Genomic DNA, 22,424 nt, shown 5'->3' with positions numbered 1-22,424 from the left:
TAAAGTAGAATTTTACCGAATTTTATTAATGATTATCATTGGGAAAAACTTGGAATTGAGAATAGTAGGCCTAGGGTTACAATCCTTTTTTGCTAGCCTAGTGTATCTTTCAGAAGAGTCAACAGACAGCAATGATACCTCTCCCTCACATAACAACTCACCAGAGCATTTTCAAGATTTAGGTTCATTCCTGACTTAGAAGTGACAGATTCACTTTGATTATAAACCTTCTAATAGTCCAATTTATCTTCTATGAAACTTTTTTCCAGCGCTTGTTATTATGATTCTAACTTTTTGCTAAATATTGCAGCATCTATTATCGTAATTGATAGGTGACAATAGTGTATCGTTTAGTAATCAGTAACTTCAAAGTTCAACATTAATTTCGTTGGTTAAAAGAATTCTTCACAAGTTTATGGAAGACATCGTTTCTGAAGTGTCTGTAAGTTATTATTTCATGTGTATAATTTTTTGTTTTCCAATAATCTTAAAAAAAACCTTTGTTAGTAATCGATTTCATGTTTGTTTTTAGAAGCTGCTTTGTCTGCCATTTATTAATAAAAATACTAAATTCGTAAAAGCGCAAAAATTTTTAAATGCCAGTACCGAGAATTTTTCCTTTTCGTAAAAAAGTTGTGTTACGAAACTAACTTAGGTGATACAGCCCGCTCAAATCACCTCAAAATGATTATGGTAATCATGCACTTGGCATGCCATCTCTTGCTGAGATTTTTTCTCATTCTCTTATGCACACATGCTAATATGGCTTAAAATACTCAACACTATGGGCTACTGCCTTTTGTTTGGATTAAATGAAAATAAACAAGTTTTTTCAACTGAAAGTTAAGAGCAACTCTAAAATATAATGTAAATGCAAACTATTTATTGTATGAAAGGGACTGCCCCCTCCTTAATACCCTGCTCTTTTTGCTAAAGTTTTTAGTACCTATGAAAAAGCTCCTGATTCAAATTAAACAGCTGTTGTGATTCACAAGTCATTCTTAAGGAATTGCAACAAAAGGTTAAGCTTTAGCATATAAAAAGCAGGGTATTGATGATGGTCAGCCCCTTTCATATACTGAATAATTTCTGTTTGTTTTAAGTTCTAATGTTGTTCCTTACTTTTGGATGAAAAACTTGTGGTGTAAGTCTAGGAGCTGTCCAGTACATAAGGAAACATGTTAAGGAAATAATTTTTACTTCATAATATGTAGAATAGGCTAATCCTAGTTAACATATTTTTTAGGGGGAGAACCTTTATCTTCACTTCTTTCCTTGTATTTCCAGTTTTTCTATCACATTTCTACATATTTTTGTCTATTCTCAAAGTTTTGAAAATCCTTTACAAACAAACACTGTCAAGTGCCATCTAACTAATCTAACATAAACTTACTTGGTAAATTTTTTGTTGTTCATATTATTGACTTATGAATAAAGTAAATATACCACTTGGTGCCTTTTTATGCTCTTTCTAAATATAATAATCACTTTTGTCTGAAATGAATTTCACCCCACCCCTATATATACCAATTCAGGGTATATATTTGGGTAAATTTTTTGTTGTTAAGATAAGATAAGATAAGGGTTTATTCCAAAAACAACACAACACAAAAAAACAAATGACCTTCTATAAGCTAGTGCTTGTTCAGAAGTATTTACCCTCTTAAAATTAACACTTATAATAACATACTAAAAAAAGAGAAAAAGAAGAAAGAAAGAAAAAGAAGAAAAAATGAAAATCTTACACTCACTCAGCTCCTGGTCACAATAACCAAAAATCAATGCTTCACATACTCCAAAACTTCCTGCCGCCATCCCATAAATAATAAATAAACAAACACAAAAAAATATATAGGAAAAATGGGTTCCAGGCAAACCTGAGAGTGACTCAACTATACCACCCTTTAAACAAATTCATACCAATTCATACCTATGGAGACAAAGGGTTTTAAGGCCCCGACAGAATTCACATAGATTTGCTGATCTTTTTAAAGAAACAGGCAAATTATTCCAGACAACTGGCCCCACATGATGTATTGAAAATAGCGATGTAGTACTAGTAACTTGAGGTGTCTGTATATCTCTAGCATGACAAGTAGGATAATTGTGTACATCATCACCAGAAATAAATAAATTTAAAAAATTTGAAAACACTTGGGAACCAAATTAGAAAAATATTTAAACATAAATAACCCATGGTAAAATTTTCCAAGACCTGACAGGCATAATATTTAACTGTACATATTGGGATCTCACCAAGGTTCTCCAATTATCTCTGGACAACACTCACAGAGCCATATTTTGTATCACACGTAACTGCTGCAAATGCACTGAAAATGTGCTAGACCATATACTCACGCAATATACTAAATACGGGTGAACTAACAAAAAATAAATCAATCTCAAAACAGAATCCAGGAAAATATTTTTTAACTTTCTCATCATTCCAACATTTCTTGCAATCTTACTACTAATAAAAGAAACATGATTTTTAAAACTAAGGCATTCATCCACAATAACACCAAGGTATCATATAGTATTTGCATGCTTAATTACATAATTCTCCATTTGCAAATCAACAACCCAAGGGTAAAAATTTGATGATCTACCATACATAATAAAACCTGATTTACTATGGTTTAACAAAAGCTTATTCACTCTCATCCACTTATCTATACCTAACATACCTCTTATCATTATATCTATTAAATCAGATTCAGTCTTTGCTGCAGCAGTAAAATGGGTATCATCTGCAAAACTAGGAATAATCACCCTACAATTAGAATGTGCACTATCTAACAAATCCAAAACAGAAAATCGTAAGTTGTTAATATAAACCAAGAATAAAAGCAGATGATACCCATTCAAAAAAGTTTCAAATAAATTCAATGCATTTCCTCTAATTCCACAATTTTCTAGCTTCATAATTAAAATTTCATGGTCAACTGAATCAAATGCTTTAACAATATCTAAAAAAATAGATGCCACCTTAAAACCTTGGTCCAAAGCATCATGCACAAACGTTGTCAAAAATAAAACTGCAGTTCAGTAGACATCCCCTTACAAAAACCAAACTGATTAGAATGGAAAAAGGAAATATTCTCCAAAAACTCAGATACTCTAGAATTAATAAGTTTTTCTACTAGCCTAGATATAACAGAAAGGAGGGATATCAGTCAATAATGATTCACATTTTTTTATCACCCCCTTTAAATAAAGGTATTACTCTGGCACTTTTAAGACATTCCGGATATATACCACATTTAAAACTAGCATTAATCAGGTACAAAATTTGTTGCAATATCACAGGAAAAATTGACTTGAAAACCTTTGTTGAAATAAAGTCTGACCCAGATGCACTGTTTCGCATACCTTTTACCACATCATACAATTCTTTTTCAGTAACCAGTCGCAAGTACATAGAAACGTCACTACTTTCAGGCAAAAACTGAGTAAAATCACCATCACTTGCATGCTGCTCAACAGACGACGCTAACTGGCCCCCTACACTAGAAAAGTGCTCACACATACGTTCAGTAGTTTGGCAAATATTTTCACCATCAACAAGACTACAAACAATTTCAGGCTTATTTGGTTTAATAACAGAATTTATAACATTCCAAGTCTTTCTTGGGCTACCCTCCACATTTTTAAAACTATCACTCAGGTAATCTAACTTAGCTTTACAAAGTATACTATTCAACTTATTACTATATGCTTTATAAATATTTACATCGCTAATACTATTACTTAATGCGGACTTTTTATACAATTGCTGTCGCCTAGCTAGAGAAAGTAGAATACTCTTCATAACCCAAGGCTTCTTCAGCGAATCAAAATACTTATGTTTCTTCCTAACTTGACTACAAGCAACCACTGTATCCTTAATCATCGAATACCAAAGTGTAAATTTATCATTCACATCCATATCATTACTATATAAAAAATCGCAATTTTTCCCTCCAAGCTCATTTTTTAACTTCGGTACATTAATAACAGGAAAACAATTATTCGGTACTTCAGAACGCTCTGATCTTGGCCGGTTCAAAAGAGAAAGAATAGATACCAACAGACCGAAATGATCCAAAACGTCGTTTACAATAACACTCACACTACTATATCCAGTATTTAAGTAAACGTTATCAATCAACGTAGCAGAATCATGGCTCACTCTTGTACATATATTAATAGAAGGCTGTAGTCCATAACCTAGCATAGTGTTTAGAAACTCCCTAGCTCTAAGGTTACTATTCACAGTTCTTAAATCCAAGTTAAAATCACCACAAATAAAACAATGTCTAGTTGAAATTGGTAATTTATCCAATTGCTCTTCTAAAAATGAGCTAAACTCATCTATATTATACAAAGGGGGTCTATAAACGACAATCATGAAACACTTAAAATTAAGACACTGCAATTCTAACACCATACTTTCAAACACCATTTCTTGATTAACTCTTATATCATCTTTCACCTTAACCTCAAAATCATTACACACATAAGTTGCTAAACCGCCATGTTGATGCATCTCTCTATTTTTAATATACAGCTTATAATTACCAATCTCTAACAGAGAAGAACTATGGTTCTTCAACCAAGTCTCCGTTAAAGCTAAAACATGAGGGGTTGATTGCAGACATAACTCATTCAAAAACTGGTATGAACTTCCAATCCCATGACAATTTAAATGAAAAATATTAAATTCACTTTGACAACTAATAGAACTCAAATCACACAGAAACTTATAACGGGAATCAGGATTAACCTCACGAAACTCACCCACATCAAAATCTCTGTGAAGTACCCCTCCCCCCAAATCATGTAATTTCATCAAATCACTCTCAAGAAAACCCACCCATTCCCTACCTAAACTTGACATTCAAAATAATCAATCCAAAGGGATGAAAACCGGAATTTTGGAATGCAAAAAAATAGTAACCTTACCATACCATGAGTGAAATGACCAAGAACCAAGAAAATCCAGACCAACAAATCCTGAAAGAAAACAAAAGATAAGAAAATATGGAACAAAAATAATGACACAAAAAGAATCACCAACATAGGGGACATAAATAACAAAAACAATGAATACTTCATAACACAAAAAAAAATGAATAATTTAATACATAAACGCAACACCCGCTTATTATAAATTTCATAACTGACACTAAACAATATTCACACGATTACAAACCGTCCGTTCACAAGATTACCATATTGTCAAATAGGAACCTATATTAAACTCCTTCTCTACCTTCACCACCACGTAAACCTCTTCCCCTTGCTTGACTGCGCTGATGCGCATTGCTATCACTGCGCAGTGAATTAAGCTCCAGGATTATATCACTGGGGCAGAATTTGGCTCGCAAACCATTAGGACGATCAAAATAAAGAAATGGTGGAACAGTTTTAGACACCCAAGCTGAAATACCTATATCCTTTAGCTTAGCCTTCTTTTCAAAAAGACTTTTTCGTGCCTCCCGGACAGAAAGAGGGGCATCATCACTAATATAAATCTCTTTCAGATTCCTTACAGATTTCCCTTTCATATTCTTGCTAACTTTTAGTAAATCTATTTTCTTTTCCCTTGAAAAAACATTAAATTTGAAAAATTTATGTTCTTTCACGTTTTGTAGCACTGTGAACTTGTAAACTTCACTTAATTCAAGCCCAGTCAGACATACTTGCTTAAACGCTTCACTAGCGTCCTCCTTACTATCGCAAGGCAAATTCCAAACAATAATGTTACTGTCAGATACCTGGCATTCACACATCATTAAGCGACTTGCCAGAGCAATATTGTTTTTCTTCAGTGGCATCGCTTCACTCGTGATGACGCTAATCTGATTTTTTAGGCTATCAGTTTCGCTTTCAGCTGATACTACACGGGCTTGAACTTCCGTAACCGATGCGTGAAACTCAAGCTGCGCTTTTTCCACCGATATAACCCTTTGTTCCAGAGATCTCATACGTCCATCAATAGAGTCTAACTTAGATCTGTTTTCTTTCACGATTGCCAGCATTGTAACAAAATCTTTGGACAACTTTAACAATGGGGACTGGGACTCCTCGCTAGAAGTGGCCGAAACATCTAAAACTGCTCTAGTTCCATCAGCTCCAGCACGCTGGACTTTATGCCGACGTCCCATCTTAGAAATACTTAAACAAGAAACGGCTTACCTTACTAGGTAACAAATATTTATCCACGGAGCTGCCAACGTGCATTAAGCGTTAGCCATTACAAGGGCATGGCAAACGCCAACCCCGAACTCAGCTCCAAGAACGACTCCTAACGCCAATCTCGAACTCAGCTCCAAAACAACTCGAAATTTAGGCCAATAGGTCAGCAGCAATTCCTCTTCGGGTTAAATGTACCAAATTGATACGAATAAATATAATTTTAACACTCAATCAAAAATCAGAATCACAGTTCAGAATGGTTTATATTCAGAATAAACTTGTAACCGCCACTGGATAAACAAATAAGCGGCTCTTGCGTAACAGGTCTTACTCAATCATAAGACAATACATTACAAATGTTAATTTATTCCAAACTAACCAACAGTAATTATTTTACATTACTCAAGTTCTTCCATAAAGTAATAATACCACTTGGTTCCTTTTTTATGCTCTTTCCGAATATAATAGGGTAAAAGACCAATTGAGCAAAATTATGTAAAACTTAAAACCTCATATCTTGTTATCAAATTAGAGTTGAAAAGGTGTGTATAGGCCAATGAATAGCTAAAAATCCAAGCTATGCAGCAACATGGTTATTATAAAAATTATTTAAGATCATTCACTGAAAATGATTAGTTTATTGACTTACCTAGAAAGACCTCTTTTTGGAAATACCAATTAGCCTATTTTGATGTAAATATCTTTTCAGTGTTTCAGTATTATTCACATATTAATAGAAAGCTGATTGTCTTCTGATTCTAAAAATCTAACTTTTATTTCTTGTTTGTTTTATTTGTTTGTATTTCTTGTTTTTATTTCTTGTATTAGCTTGTCAAAACAGAGACCACACATTGGATTTATGATGACAAATTACTCCCACTGGGCTGGCTCTAGTGAGAGATGATTGGGTCTACACTTGCATTATGTCATACTGTAGTAAAAAAGGGGCAGTCCAAAAATCCATTGCTATGTTTCCAAAATGCCAAAGAAAAGTGGTCTTTCCCAAAAAGAGGTCTTTTACCCTAATCATTTGTGTTGGAAATTAATTTTATCCCCACCCGTATATATACCAATTCAGGGTATATATTTGTACATTAGGGGGATAGGGGGTAAAATTTTATTTCTGATGTAAATGAGAGGTAAGTTTAAACTTTCCTCCCACCCCTAATGTATAAATATATACCCTGAATTGGTATATATAGGGGTGGGGGTAAAATTCATTTCTGATAAAAATAATTATTATATTTGGAAAGAGCATAAAAAAGGGCATCAAGTGGTGTGTTTACTTTATTCATAAGTCAATCATACGAACAACAAAAAATTTACCCCTTATTTGACCTAAATTATCAGTATTTGTCTATTAATATGTTTTTGGTAGTTGGCATTGATGGTGTCTTACTACAAATTTAGATTATTTGAAAATGAAAAATGCAGTTAAATTTGTGTATATTTTTCAGAATTTTGCCATAAAAAAAATTGTACAATAGTGAAACAAGTGAAGATAAAGTCTCTCACCCTTCAAATATGTTAACTAGGATTAACCTGCATATTATCAAGTTAGAATTTTTCTTAACATGTTTCATTATTTACTGGATTGCTCCTAGACTTACAACAAACTTGTTTTTTATCTCATTTCTGACATTTTTTCAAATAATGCCAGGAATTCTGCCTCCCTTCCCATTAGACCCCCCCCCCCATAAATTCCTACCTGGAAAGTTCACCCTCAATAAAATTCTACCCCCCTCCCCCACACAGCAAATTAATTTTGGACAATTCTATCCTTGCTTGCTGCAAATTCCTTCTAGAAAATTTCTTTTTGATGATTTTGCCAGAAAAATTCTCTTAGGCATGGGCTACTTCCATTTTGAAAGACTTGTTTTTTTATATTTTATTTCTGATTGTTTTTCAAGTCTGATGCTACCAGAAATCCCTATGTGAAAATTTTGATGTTTGCCTAGATAGCTACCTATAGATAAGGAAACATGTTAAAAAAAACAATTCTTACTTTATAATTTGCAGAACAATTATAGTTAACACATGTTGCATGCAGTTTTACATGGGCTCTTCTGAACAAATGCTCTTAATGGCTCTGACAAGGATAGGGCAGGAATAAAAGGTTGAAGCTGTGAGATGGTTTGGGGCCTCTACTCTGTTGTAAGCTCCTTTCTCTATCCCTATCCCTGACCAAGAAATCCTGCTTGCATGGCATCAGGGTGGACCTTTCACAAATTTTATTAACCAACACTGTGACTGCTAACAACACTGGAGGGCAGCCTTGAGAAGTGGTGTCCATTGAGAAAATCATAGCCTAATAAATGACACAGCATTTTTTGCTGGTTTCTAATTAATGGATGATTCTTTTGGGTTTGATCTTTGTTGGTGGGCTTTTTTTTGGACTAAGTCAGCTAAGTTATCTATTATGGGTTGCCTCATTTGTAGGCATTAATATATAATGAGATGGAGATAATAGGTTTAAGATTGTCTGTGAAGAATTTTGACTTTTGTTTATAGAAACACATTACCAAGTGTAGAAAAACCATGCTGTTACCAATATGGTCCCAGGATTGCACAAAGCCTCCATTCATACTAGAGGTCCTATGGACTTCTTGCTGTCTTGTTCTAAAGCTGGCTTAAGCACTTTGTGTAAACTTGAGAAGATATGTTTGTCCCAGTTCTGCACTGGCTCTGGGACCATTGCTTTTTCTGAGGCCGTAGTAATTTCAATGATTTCATGAATATGAAAATTGCAACTTAGAATTTTACAATGTTAAAAAAATCTATTTATTTTATTCAATACAGGAGAAAGCCATGTTGGTATTGCACTGTATGGACTGAGGAACTCACTTGCTTCAAACTGGGCTTATTAGGAGTTCCAGAAATTCATATCCCAGTATGTACCTAAAAGTATAAAATTTATTTACTCAGGCATGAAGGATGGGTTGCATAGGTAGAGAGTAAGGCTCATGATGAATAAGGAAGCTGTAAAGTTTTGTTTAGGTTGGGAAGGTATTAGTAATAGAATACTAGTTGCTCATTTTAGGACCTAAAAGTGTAGAGTATCAGACACTGTAGCATATACCCCTGTATAACCAACTGATTGAGATTGTAGTGATTCAGATGAGTCTCACAATTATTGATAATGTAAGAGTTAAAGAGAGATGGGCAGAACGTTTGAGAATACACTAAACCATGATAGAGTTGCAGGAAAAGAGTTAAAAAGTATTTGACATGTGAAGGAAGATATATTTTGTGAAGAAGAATTAGTGAGAGTACAAATAGGATTAAAAAATGATAAAGCTCCAGGTGCTGATAGTATGGTAAGTGAGTCCTTGGAAAGAATAAATGAAATTAAAGTGAATATTTGATATATAATGATATTAACCACTGAAAGTTCAGCAGTTCAAGATTTTATTTCACCTTAATTTTTATTTTCAATATTGTAATAAGTACAAAAGAAAATATTTGTAATATAATTCGTTTTCAGTAAAGCACAAATGATGCAGTAGGCTTTAGACTTTTACACTTAGGGAAGGGGGCAGTAGCCAAACTCTTGTTTGCAGTGGTATTTGTTTGTTTTAAGGTTGATTTACATGTTCAATTTAAGTTCTACTTGTCTTAAGATTTGTGTAAATAATTTGTTCAAGGGTTATTTATTTGTATTAGTACTTGTTGTATATCTGTTAGCTATGATTGTTTGTTTAATTTCTGTTTATTTTGGGTTTCATTTAGTCTTTAATAGTAATTTCTGGTGGTTTTGAGTTTGAATTTTTATAGGAATTTATTTCAGCTGGTCCTAAGTTTAATATGCCCTTTCTTTTTCTTTAAAAAATGTCTTTTTTGGAAAGTGTTTTTAATTAATACAAAGTGAACAATTTATAGAGTCTTTTTGTCTGAAGCTTTTTTTACTGAGTTGATTTGTTTACTGATCTTTTGATAAGGAGGCCAGTTCATCTTTGTACATATGTGTGTGTGGGGGGGGAGGGGTCTGTAATCCCCAAAAGTGCATTTTTATGCCCAGGTTTTTAATGTTCAGCAAGTCTTCAGATAAATATAGTCATCATGAGTAGGATACTGCAAGAAAATTTCCTAGGGGTTGCAGGTACTACCAAGAGCTTTGTTTTTACCAAGATTTAAATGGAAATACTTATCATTTTTCTATTTTTAAACTTGTTTCAATGTTCTTGTGTCCCAGGGAAGATAAAGATTGATCCTTTTAAAGATAAAGATTGATTGTTACTATTTCTAAAGTATCTCAGCAAAAGCTATAAGCATATGTAAGTTTACAAAGTTGTTGGAAAAGGGGAGCAATCTTGAAAAAAGAATACATAATGAAATCCAACAGGCATGATGTTCCTAAATCAACTATATACAAAATTTGGTATTTCTTATTTTTTCCAGAGAAGAATTGTCACTTATTCACATTTATTTTTTCCTCGGGGGTGATCATATCAAACCAGTAGTAGTAAATTATTGAAAGAGGTTCAAATGACTCAAAATTAAAAGATCTAGCACCTTTTTCTTTAGCAACAAAAGAGATCAGGACACAGAGAGGGAATAATTCTATTATTTCGGCCTGTAAGATAGATACTACTACTGACATCTAAGGGGGAGGGGACATGTCAACCCCTGCTGCCTTTTTCTTGTTGAATAAAAAAAATAATAATAATAACACTGCTCATTTTGAACAGATGTGACAAGCATAGCAAAATGCTATTTTTTCTTTCTTGGACTTAAGTAGTATATTGAATAGCCATTTGATTTCAAGCAGAAAGTAAGCATTATTCTTCTAAGCTTAATTATTCGAAAATACAGAAGCAGAAATACCACTTAAGAGCATAAAATAAGCAATTAAAAAAATTCTGATGAAAGCAATTAGTAAAGTTAAAGCTTAAAACAATTAAAATTGCTGCTTTGCACTTTTTGCAACATATTTTGTAAAAAACTGTTTCAAATAAACTGTCTTGGGATATTTTCCTATTTTTGTAGAATTCTGAAAAACTAGCGTTTTATTGAGAATGCAAAACTGATGCAAACAAAACAGGACTAGAAGCAGAAAAAATGATAAGTTGCCTGCAGAAAATAAAGAAATAGTCCGTCAAGCTCTCAATAATCTTTTGTTACCAGCCATTAAATCAAACAAGTAGTTTGGCTGATGGCATGATCACAGGGGCACCATTGGGGGGGGGGGTATGAGGTAAAACAAAATGCGTAATCCCTTAATTTTGAAATAAAATTAAGGTATTTTTTTAAAATATGCACCCCCCCCCCGCCAGTTAGATTCTGAAAAATACTTTATTTGCGTATCTTTATTTTTAAAATATTTTCCCTTCCTGCATTTTCATGAATTGGTATACCTGCATGAAATAACAGCTGAAAGCAAAGAATTCTAAGTAGTATCACAATTCTAGGGAGAAAACCTGGTTAAATAGTTGACAAGTGGGACATAGTTCTTACTTATAGAACTTCAGCTAAACAGTTTTTAGCAGTCTGGAGACATGAAAATTATCGTAAAAATATATATAGGCCATATATAGTTATATGAACCGCTAAATTTATTCTTTCTAATATTTAAAGCTAATCTCATTGGACATTGTATTGCTCAAATGACAGAGTTTTTTTTATTGAATTGATTTTAATGCGTAAATTCTTTTTTCAGTCGTCAATTGTTGAAGGATGTCGCCTTTCAGTAAGGATGAGAAATACAGATGATTCAAGTAAGTTCTTGTCTTATGAGGGAGTCATTCCAAAGCCAAACCAGTTATTTTCACTTTTTTAGTGTTGTAAATAGGCTAATTTAACTAGCTCCATACTAAAACTAAATGGGCTAAAATGTTAGCCAGTTCAAGGGCAGGTTCAAACGTTACCTTCTTGGAAGTTGTAAATGATTTAAATTAAAATCGCATTTATTCAATTTATTTATTTTTATTTATGTTGTAATTTATTGTTCTGATTTGTCAGTTTTGTAATTTTTGCTTTATAAGTGAGGCACAAATATCTAGTATTAGTAGGTTATAAGAATGAAAACAACCATCAAATATGAATGCACAGGTTTCCCTGATGGTTGTTGAATGATTATGTTTATGTAAGTGTTCTCCTTTTTTTTTTCTTTTTTTTTTTTTTTTTATCCCACCTCCTCTCCTCTTGGTGACATAATAATCTTTTTCACTTAATTCCAAACTTTAATGTCACCTACACTAAAATAAAACATCCTTCTTGGATTCCTTCTTGTTCTCTTATCCAATTTAGTTATGTTCTATAACTAAATTGGACAAAATAGTAGAAATTTTATTTTACCTCTTTCCGAATTTTACTACCCTATATGGCTCCAAATTTATCTTTTTGGTTTAGGTCATCTGATTGTTATCATCTGCTGAAAATTTCTAGGGTTTTTAATTTTTATAAAAACAGTGCTTTTTAATATTTAATTTATGTCCTGCCAACTTCAGTCTTAGCTCAAATATTTCATTTTTACATTTCCAAATGTATTAAGGATAGAAGAGTAGGAAAAAGAATTAGAACCTAGTTTGAACAGATAGGTGTATTCTCAAGCTCGAACTTGAAGAATTTGACCTTTAAAAGGTTTATTTTTTCTGAAGGTAAAACAAAAAATGATTGAAAAAAAAAATTGAATAGGTCACACTCTTTCTACAGGGATTTCTTAACTTAAAAATTCAACAGGAGGACTTTCGTTGTTGATATGGATGGATGTCTGTGGCGTTCCTTTTTCCTGAACAAAAAAATGACTGATGAGGTAGTGCCTTTTCTTTTTTTATTTCTGAATATAAAAATTTAAAAGCAGAACATCCCATCATAACCTACTAATGCCTAACCTTGAACTCACCTCTTTACTAAAAGAGACTTAGAAGAAAAAAAAAAATCTAAAGTCAAAGAGTTTGTGTGGCATTTGGATACAAAACTTTTATTTTACAGCCTTTCAAGGGAAACAACGTAAGTTATTTCAATAAAAATATTTTATCCTTGCATTTGTATGTTTCAATTGTCTTTATTTTTTGCCTATATTGAGTGCCTATTTTCTGCAATAGTTTTGGCTACTTAAAACAATTTAAAAGCAACAAAAATAAATATAGGAAAGATACTTTTATCCTGGGATGCAGTTGAGTTTCTAGGGAACTAGCTTTTGGATAATTCAGCCTTGGGAACTGCTTATGATTTTTTTTCAAATCGCTATTATTTGCTTTCTTCTCAGCTTTCATCCCCCATTTTTCACACGGAAGTATTTCATTGACCCCCTCTTGCCTCCCAGTTTGCCTTAGGCCCCCAAATGCTGATGCAGTGGGGGAAAAGTTGCAGGTACTTAGAAGCATAGCGAATATTCCGTGATTTCAGTTTATGTGTATGCAATTTCTTATTTATGATAATGATAAATGTATATAGTTTTTCCGAAATTTTAAGTTCCCCAGCAGTATGTTTCCTTATAAGATGATATTAATTTATTGTATATGTTGGTATATTTTGCTGTGATTTTAAAATACTATTTAAAACACAGTCTATTTCCAATATATAATGATCTATTTCCAATATATTAGTAGTTCTAAGCATGCTTTGTGCTGAAATTTGTCATTGTTTGAGCTCACAACTGTACCAAAATTATGTTTTCGTAATATTTGAAATCACAAGTATGCTTAGTGCTAAAAATAGTCATCTCTCATGCTCAAAGCCATGTGAAGAACTTTTTCATATTTCCCCGGTATAGGTGATCATTAGTGTGCTTGGCCTAAAAATTGTAATCTTTTGTTCTCACAGCTGAAGAAAATTGTTTTCAGGTTTTCATAATATTAGTAATCACAGTTATGCTTTGTGCTAAAGCTATCATCTTTTTTGCTGGCAACCATACCAAAGTTATTTTCATGTTCTCATAATTTTATTAATCACAAATATGCTTTGCTTGAAACTGTCATCATTCGTAATCTCAGCCATATGAAAAGTTTGTATTTGAGGCTGTAAAAATTTATAAAATTGAATATTGATAAACGTGGGTGGAAAATCAGAAAAAAAATAGCTAAAACATATGGCACCAAATAGCTTAAAAAGCTGTAGCTTACCTTTGAAGATGTAGCTGTCTTTTGGAGTCAGCCAATTGTCAGTGTTTGAATTTTGCGGACGAAGAGTGTTGTAAAACGTAACTGATTAGTTTTGCTGATCTTTTTTCATGGTTTAACATGGCAACACTGGCGAAAATAAATATTACCCTAAAATCTTCTTAATTTTGAAACAGGCAAAAGAAAAATCGTTGATAATCGCAGTTTTCAGGTGGGAATAGACCCCAAGGGACTCTAGGGGACAAGAAAACGTTTTTACTTCTATGTCCCTGGCTCTTTGAAAATTAGGTTTAGTGCAAAAAAAAAAGATGAAAAAAAAAATTGTCATCAGTAAAACTTATCTTTTTTTAGATTTTTTTTTTTTTTTTTAGTTTCCCCAGGAATTAATTTTAGAGGAAAAAAGGTATTTTAAAAGTTGAACATACACCCACAAATATTTTCCTTGCTCAAGTACATAAGCAAACACTAAGAAACTCTGAAGATTTTCTCTCTTCAATGATGACTAATGCATATAAGTCAAAATCAGCCATGGGTCTTCTATTCTCTTTTTTGATTTGTGATTTTTTTTCTTCTTTGCTTCTTTTTCTTCTCTCTTCTTTATGCATGTTTTTCCTTTTTGTTATTGACCTTGTTAAACCGATCTTCGAGTAGTTCAGTGAATTTCTTTGTGGCTTGATTTTATCCTAAATCAATCCCCTTTTCTAGGACTTGCTGAGATCTTGGGCATAAAGGATATTAAAGGACAGAAGTACTACTATGTTCACTATATTGACTGTAAGTATTTATAATTCTTATACCTTTTTTTGCCTTTTTTTGGGATATGGGGCATAAACAAAATTCAAAATTTTACTCGCGAGCCAAAAGTGTTTTGACATTATTTTTTTCTTAAGGTCACACTAATGAAAGTCAACTAAAGTGAAAAAAGCTGAGAAAGGAAGGAAATATCCAAAATATCAGGATCAGATACTACTTCCTACTGCTGCCAAAAACCCACTGCAGCACCAAGCAATCTGAGGCCATCACACCTGTGCACGCTCCCCCTTCACCTCGATCTATTCGGGAATTTGCTCTATGTGTCCTCCAATAATATCCAATTTCCTTTAATTCCTTGCTTATGGCTTCTTTTCACCCCTTTTGAGTACGGCCTGCTTTTCGTTTTGCCGCTGATGAATGGCCAAACGGAATAATCTTTGACAATCTGTCATCCTTCACATATAAAAATGTCTTAGCAATCTCAGCCTATCTTTAACGGATACAATTTGTCGTAGTCAAGAATACACTCCAATTAAATGGCGCTGAAACTGAAAAAAAATGACACTCAGAACTTACAGAATAGTAACATATTATAAAGCACAAATGAACTTGAAAACTGTTTAGTGTCTACGGTATGCGTTTTTGCTTTATTTTTGGTTTTTATTTTATATTTAATTTTTCGAAAACAAATTACTAGACTATTTCGTAAAAATTACTCTACAAAAAAAAAAAATGAAAAACACTGGACTAGAACTTACTAAATACTATCGTGTAATAAGGCTCATAAAAATTTGAGTAGCGTTTTGTGCTTGCGGTAGGGGGTTTGGTCTCGTTGGATTTCGATCTTATATTACTTTTTCGTCAGAAATGGTGGTAATATGTTCTGATGTAAATCCTATTCTTCTTTCAGTTTTGCCCTTTCCCTTCATAGTTCTTCAGCCAATTTTTTTTAACTTTTTAATTTACAACCATTTCTTGGTGAATATATTTTTGTGCTGGTAAAACCACTGTTTGTATTTCTTGCATTATGTATGCTTGCATTTCGTCAGAATTTATTTATACCTTATACCTACAATGTTATACCTACAATTTTGTAGGTATAACAATCTAGTTATAATCAATGCGGTGTTTGGTCATAAAATGGCTCATAAGTTAACATGGTATTCACGTGATGGTAAGACAGCAAACCTTATTGATTATGTTATAGTAAACCGAAGACTGGCAGGATCAATACAAGATACTGGGGTATAAAGGAGTGCTGTTATTGATGTTAAAAGTAAAGATCACCATCTAGTAGTGTCAAGGGTTAATTTAAAGATGAAATATCGGAAGGGTAACTACCTCCCGGGAAGTTATGATGTTGATAGACTCCAGGATGAGAATTTGAGATAAACTTTCCAGGAACAGTTGAATACTAAACTTGAGAGTTTAAAATTTGATAATGTGGAAGATGGTTGGAATAATTTTAGAAAAATAATTTGTGAAGTTGCTGAAGGTGTATTAGGGAAGAAAGCTAGAACTGCAGCTAAGAATATCATTGAAAAAGCTTTCTCTTTAATAGAAAGGAGGAAGGACTTGTACAAGAATTATCTGAGTGATAGATCATATGAAAACAAAAGAATTTCAAAGAAAGTGGAGAAAGCATTAACATATGAACTAAGGAGGTGTGAAGTGGAGGCCATGGATAAAATTGCCGAGGATCTGGAAGATGCAGCTAGACGGCATAATAGTAAAATATTGTACTGGTACGTTAACAAATTGAGAAGAAGTAGTCAATCCGGACCTGGCCCAGTTAAAGTTAGGAATGGGGTCACAATTAGCGATAAGGAAAAAACTAAAGAGAGATGGGCCGAACATTTTGATAATTTGCTTAACGAACTTACAGGAAAAAATATAGCCGTGTTGCAGGAAAAAATATAGAGGAAAATGAAAAAGTTTGTGATACCTTGAATGTGACGGAAGATTTGTTTTGTGAGGAGGAATTAGCAACAGTACTAAAAGGATTAAAAAATAATAAGTCTCCAGGTGCTGATATGGTTGTAAATGAGTTTCTTGAATATGGTGGCTCTGAGGCTATAAATAAGTTGCTGAAGATTATAAATAAAATTTTGAAAAAGGGGAAGTATTTAAAGATTTTACGGAAACCTTAATTAAGCCACTTTATAAGAAAGGTGATAAAAGTGAGTGCGGTAATTATCGAGGTATTAGTCTGGTCTCTTTAGGTAGTAAATTACTTAGTAATATGATACTTTTTAGACTGAGAGATGCCGTAGACAAAGTTTTAAGAGAAGAGCAGTGCGGTTTTAGAAAAGGTAGAGGATGTGTCCACCAAATTTTCACTCTTAGGCTAATAATTGAGAGGTGCCTGAGTTTTCAAACACCTTGGGTCCTCAGTTTTATAGATTATGAGCAAGCGTTCGATTCTGTTGATAGAGGAGCTTTAGTAAAGGTTTTATCCTTGTATGGTATATGAGACAAATACATTAAAGTGATTAGTGATATGAACGAGAATAACACTGCTGCGGTTAAGGTAGGAAATAAGGTTGGCAGCTGGTGTTGTATTAAATCAGGAGGTAAGCCGGGTTGTGTTCTATCCCCCTTTGTATGGATTATTTTAAAGGACTTTGTTTTAAGGAGCACAGGAAAGGCAATGGGAGGCCATGGAATTAAATGGGAAGGGAAAAGTCTCCTGGACTTGGATTACTTACTTACTTACTTACTTATGTCCCGGACGTCCTCAAGGGTCGCGTTGGGGCCATTTCCTTCACACGTTCCTGGATCAGTTTCCTGTAAAAATCCCGGTCATCAGCTTGTCTCAGAAGGCATAAGATGTCATCTCCGAAGTTGTCATGCCATCTCTTCCTAGGTCTTCCAGGTGGGTGGCTACCGTGGACCCTTCCTTCGAAGGCAACTTTTGGCAGGCGCGAGTTCTCCATTCGCTGTATGTGGCTCAGCCACCTAAGTTGCTTCAGGTGCACTTTTTGGAGAATAGTAGTTTCCCGCTTTAGCTGCTTCCGAAGATCTTCGTTCGAGACTCTGTCTTGGCATGTGATTCCGGCAATGCGTCGGAGGCATTTTGTCTCGAAAGCCGAAATTCTGCGTTCATCTTCGACTTTCAGTGTCCACGTTTCGCAGGCGTACATGGCCACTGGTATAATTAGAGAGTCAAAAATTCGACGTTTCAGTTGCATAGATAGGTGTTTATTTTTAAAGAGGGGAGGAACTTGTTGAGGCTTGCACTTCCTAAGGCAAGTCTTCGTTTTATGTCGTCGGATCAGTTGTTGTCTGATGATATTAAGCTCCCTAGGTACACGAACTTGGTCACCGATTCGACTTCTTCGCCACTTACTACGACATGGACAGTGGATGGGTTTGGGTCTTTTGTGGTGCGCATCGTTTTGGTCTTCTATGGGCTTATGAACATACCAAAGCTATTGGCGGCTGTTTCAAATTCGGAGGCTTGGGCTGGTATACTGGACTCAGTTTCTGCTAGCTTGTCGAGGCCGTCAGCATAAGCTAGGGTATCAATGTTTGTACCGTTAACGTTCACTCCTACATTGTTCTCAAGCAGGGGCAGTATGGCATGTAAGAATAGCTTGAAAAGTTGCGGTGAAAGTATGCAATCTTGTAGCACGCCCGAAGTTGTCGTAAACTCTTCTGCTTGGTGTTTTGGGTTCTGAACACAGCTGCGGTAATTGTCATATATATTTCTAGCTATGTTGACTATATTTTCAGAGATGGTATAATTGAATAGTATATTCCAAAAGCCATTTTACCATGCTAGATCAAAGGTCTGCTTAAAATCAATGAATAGTTGTAGGATTTCTTTGCCAAATTCAAGGTACCTTTCTGCGAGTTGACTCACTACAAAGATATGGTTGGTGGTAGACCGTCCAGGGCAAAAACTAGCCTGATAGTCACTGATGATATGGTCTGTTATGGCTCTGATTCAGTTTAGAAGGTTCCTTGTTATGACTTTAGCTGGGTGACTTGTAAGGGTTTTGAACCAGTAATCTTCACAATTGTGTTTAGGGCCGTTGTTGTGGAGCGGTACGATGACTGCCTTCGCCCATGCTTTTGGGAAATGGCCTGTTTAACACACGGCGACAACTACTTTATGTAGTAAATCCTGTAGCAGATGAGACCCAAATTTAAGCAGTTCTGAAGGGATACTATCAGGACCTGGTGATTTGGTGTTCTTGAGACTGTGAAGGACCTCTTTTACTTCACTAAGGAAAGGTTGGGGGCTAGGGTCACATTCCAGCTTGAAAAATCCTGACAGTACATAACGGTTGCAGGTAAGAAGCGGATTCAGTTTCTCTTCGAAGTGGCTTTTCAATCTGTCTTTAATAGCCTTGCTGTCACTGAGGAGCTTACCGCGCTTGTCCAGGACGCTAGTAGCGATGGTGGACTTTTTCGGGGAGAGTTATTTGACTGTTTTGTACATTCTCTGGTTGTTTCCTGATTTGAAACCTCCTCGCATGACTAGCACTTCTCCCGTATGTAATCTCTGAGGGCAGTCCTAATCTTTTTGTTTACCGTCCGCTGTATCCGCTTATACATGTCCCTACTTTCTCGGACCAGCTTGTTACAAACCTGTCGCTTTTTCTCACAAATATCTAGAATATAATATGTGATACAGGGCGTCTCTGTTTTAGGTTTGTGGCCTAAGATTTCCTTAGCTGTATCTATGAGTGCTGTGTTCAGTTTCTCAACTAGGGCATCTAAGATGTCTGGGGTTATGGTCGACGGGAGTGACTTAAGTATAGGACCAAGACTTTCTTCTAGTGACTGCAGGAAAGTGGTGCGTGTGGTAGGTTCTTTCAGTTTATCGGTGCGTAGTCTTGGGATCTTATTTTTCTTTACAAGAAGGGTTTTCAGTCGGAGTTTTGCCAATGTGCTCATTACAAGGACATGACCTGAATCGAAGTCTCCCCCAGGCAAGGTGGTGGTATTTCTGACAGATGACTTCCACCGTTTTGAGATGAGGACATAATCAATCAGATTTGTCGTCTTTCCATCTGGGGATATCCAAGTTGCCTTTCTTCTCTTTCTATGTTTGAACATTGAGTTCGTAACAAAGAGATCATTATCCCTGCAGAACTCAAGTAGACGCTCGCCACGTGCGTTTCGCCTACCAAGACCGAATCTGCCTAAGACATCACTGTCAAAGCTGTGTGGCTTCTCCGGCGATAGCATTGAAGTCACCCATTACTACGAGGAGATCTTTCTGTGGGACTTCATCAGTTAGAGACTGAAGTTGTTGATAGAAGGTGTCAATTTCTTCATCAGGTCTTGAGGAGTCAGGGGCGTACACTTGGATGACGGTGATGTTTTGTAGTTTTGATCACAGCCGAATCATCATAAGGCGCTCTGAGACTAACTTTGTGGCTATGAGTGCGCGCTTCGCTTTGCGTGTCAGGAGAAAGCCAACGCCTTGTCGGTGTTTGCCATCAGATTTACCAGAGTATGAAAGTATGATGTCCTAAGCCGTTCTCCTGAACCAGGCAAATGAGTTTCCGAGAGGCCAATAACGTCACATCTGTACCTCTCGAGCTCTTTGACAATTAGCTCTAGTAGAACGGGGCTTTCTGTGTCAGAATAGGGGTTTCTCCTGGTAGAGTGCTGTCATCCTCAATGGGAATCGTCATCGTCTGCCGAGTTCGCATATCTTCGTCTGAAGTCGTCAGATCATCGGCTCCCCTGTACGCGGTAACATTATCATTCACTGTTATATCTTTCCTTCCGTCGGTTACCCCGAACGCGGTAGCACAGTTTTGTCTCTTTGTTTTCAACTGATCCATAACTTAAAAGAAGAGGATTTCATGGCTATTGTAGGACAGCGGCAAGCCAATCCTCTGTCTTTTGCAGGAGGCCGATTTCCTCCATGTTGAGAGTACTCCGCCCTCACAGCTTTCTACTCGCTGACTATTAACCCATAGCTGGGACTAGGGTTTGACTCTGTCGGGACGTGTCCATGCGCCGGTGGGCCAAGCACAGAACCATAAAAGGGGCCTTAGTTCCTCTTCAACTTTGTTTTGCCCCACAGTTAAGGGTCCCAGCTATGTTTAAGGACCCCCAAGAACTGGCTCCCCCCTTGGTCCACGCCTTCTTTTTGGTTATTCGAAGGAATCCCCCATATCTGGAGGACTTTCCCTAATCCGCCACCTGGGGACACGCCTGAGCTGCCTGGGGGCGGCAAATCTCAAGTAATCCACCTGGGGGTGGATTATGCTGATGATTTAAGCATCCTAGATGAAAGTGTGAGCAAAATGAATGAAGTTTTAGAGGTTTTGCGAGTTCAGGGTACTAGAATTCGTTTGAAAATTAATTTTAGGAAGACTAAGGCTAGGAATAAGTGAAGATGAAAAGGTGACGTTTGGTAATGAAAAGATTGATCAGGTGGGCAGCTTCACTTACCTTGGTAGTATTATTAGTAAAGATGGTGGGAGCAGTGAAGATGTTAAATATAGAATAGCCAAGGCTCAGTGTGTTTTTTCACAGTTAAAAAAAAGTCTGGAAGAATAGGAAGATAGGTCTACAAACCAAGATTAGAATATTAGAAGCTACAGTGATGACAGTGGTCAAATATGGCTCTGAAGCATGGACGCTCCGAAAAGTGGATGACGATTTGCTAGATGTTTTCCAGAGAAATTGCTTAAGGATTGTTCTGGGTACCCGGCTGACTGACCGTATTTCAAAAAATAGGCTATACGAAAAATTTGGTTCAATACCGCTCTCTAGGGCTATAATTAAAGAAAGGTTGAGGTGGCTAGGGCATATTTTGCGGATGAAGGATGACAGATTGCCGAAGGTTGTACTTTTCGGCCAACCATTTAGGGCTGAGCGGAAAGGAGGTCGTCCCCCTCGGGGGTGGGAGGACGTCATAAAGAACGATTTAAAGGAATAGAACCTTCGGGGGTGGATTTAAAAAGTGAGGCTCTGAATATATTGGGCTTGTGGAAGAGCGTGCGTAGCTGTGTTTGCCTCAGGCGGCTTGGTGCTGCGGTGAGTTGTTAGTAATAGCAGTAGTAGTAGTTATTACCCTGGAAAATACGTTAAATTTTGAGCACTCCGTCTTTTCTTTCTTACTGTCGCCTTCCTCACATAGATAAAGCCAAAAAATGAGTCCTTCTTTCACTTGCTTCTTAGAAATAAGAAAGGAAATCCTGTTAGCGCCTTTGCATTAGACGAATTTGAGAAGTATTCTTTTTTCGAACGGAATCTAGAATCTGTGGTAATATGTTTCTTAGCTTATAGCTTGGGCTATTGACACTTTTTAATCAGAACAAAATCACACCTAGCAATTTCCCCCTCCCCCTCCCAGCTTCTTGCCCTAATTACCAAAAGTCTTAAGCTTAAAAATAAAGATACGGAGAATAAATTGAAGCTCTTTGTCTAAAAGTGCCCAGCAAATCGGACAGTTTAGAG

The 22,424-nt window shown here is 35.6% G+C and overlaps 1 protein-coding gene across 3 annotated transcripts in view; it reads left to right on the top strand.

Annotated features, from left to right (window-relative positions):
- Positions 1–290: 290 nt before the first annotated feature.
- Tip60 (Histone acetyltransferase Tip60) overlaps positions 291–22,424 on the top strand; it is a 48,953-nt gene continuing 26,819 nt past the window's right edge. Inside the window, exons 1-3 of one of the 3 annotated variants that reach the window (XM_089085985.1) lie at positions 291–442; positions 11,837–11,894; positions 14,946–15,014. In XM_089085985.1, the coding sequence (XP_088942111.1) occupies positions 416–442; positions 11,837–11,894; positions 14,946–15,014 (154 nt within the window). In that variant the 5' untranslated portion in view covers positions 291–415. Of the gene's footprint in view, positions 443–628; positions 694–11,836; positions 11,895–14,945; positions 15,015–22,424 lie in introns of those variants that run through there. The other 2 variants (XM_089085987.1, XM_089085986.1) reach the window with 2 other exon arrangements.

This window comes from Artemia sp. Qi Xiang Cuo, chromosome 3, assembly GCF_049724085.1.
Source record: "Artemia sp. Qi Xiang Cuo chromosome 3, ASM4972408v1, whole genome shotgun sequence".
Classification (NCBI taxonomy): domain Eukaryota; kingdom Metazoa; phylum Arthropoda; class Branchiopoda; order Anostraca; family Artemiidae; genus Artemia; species Artemia sp. Qi Xiang Cuo.
This window is presented reverse-complemented; position numbering and strand designations above follow the sequence as displayed.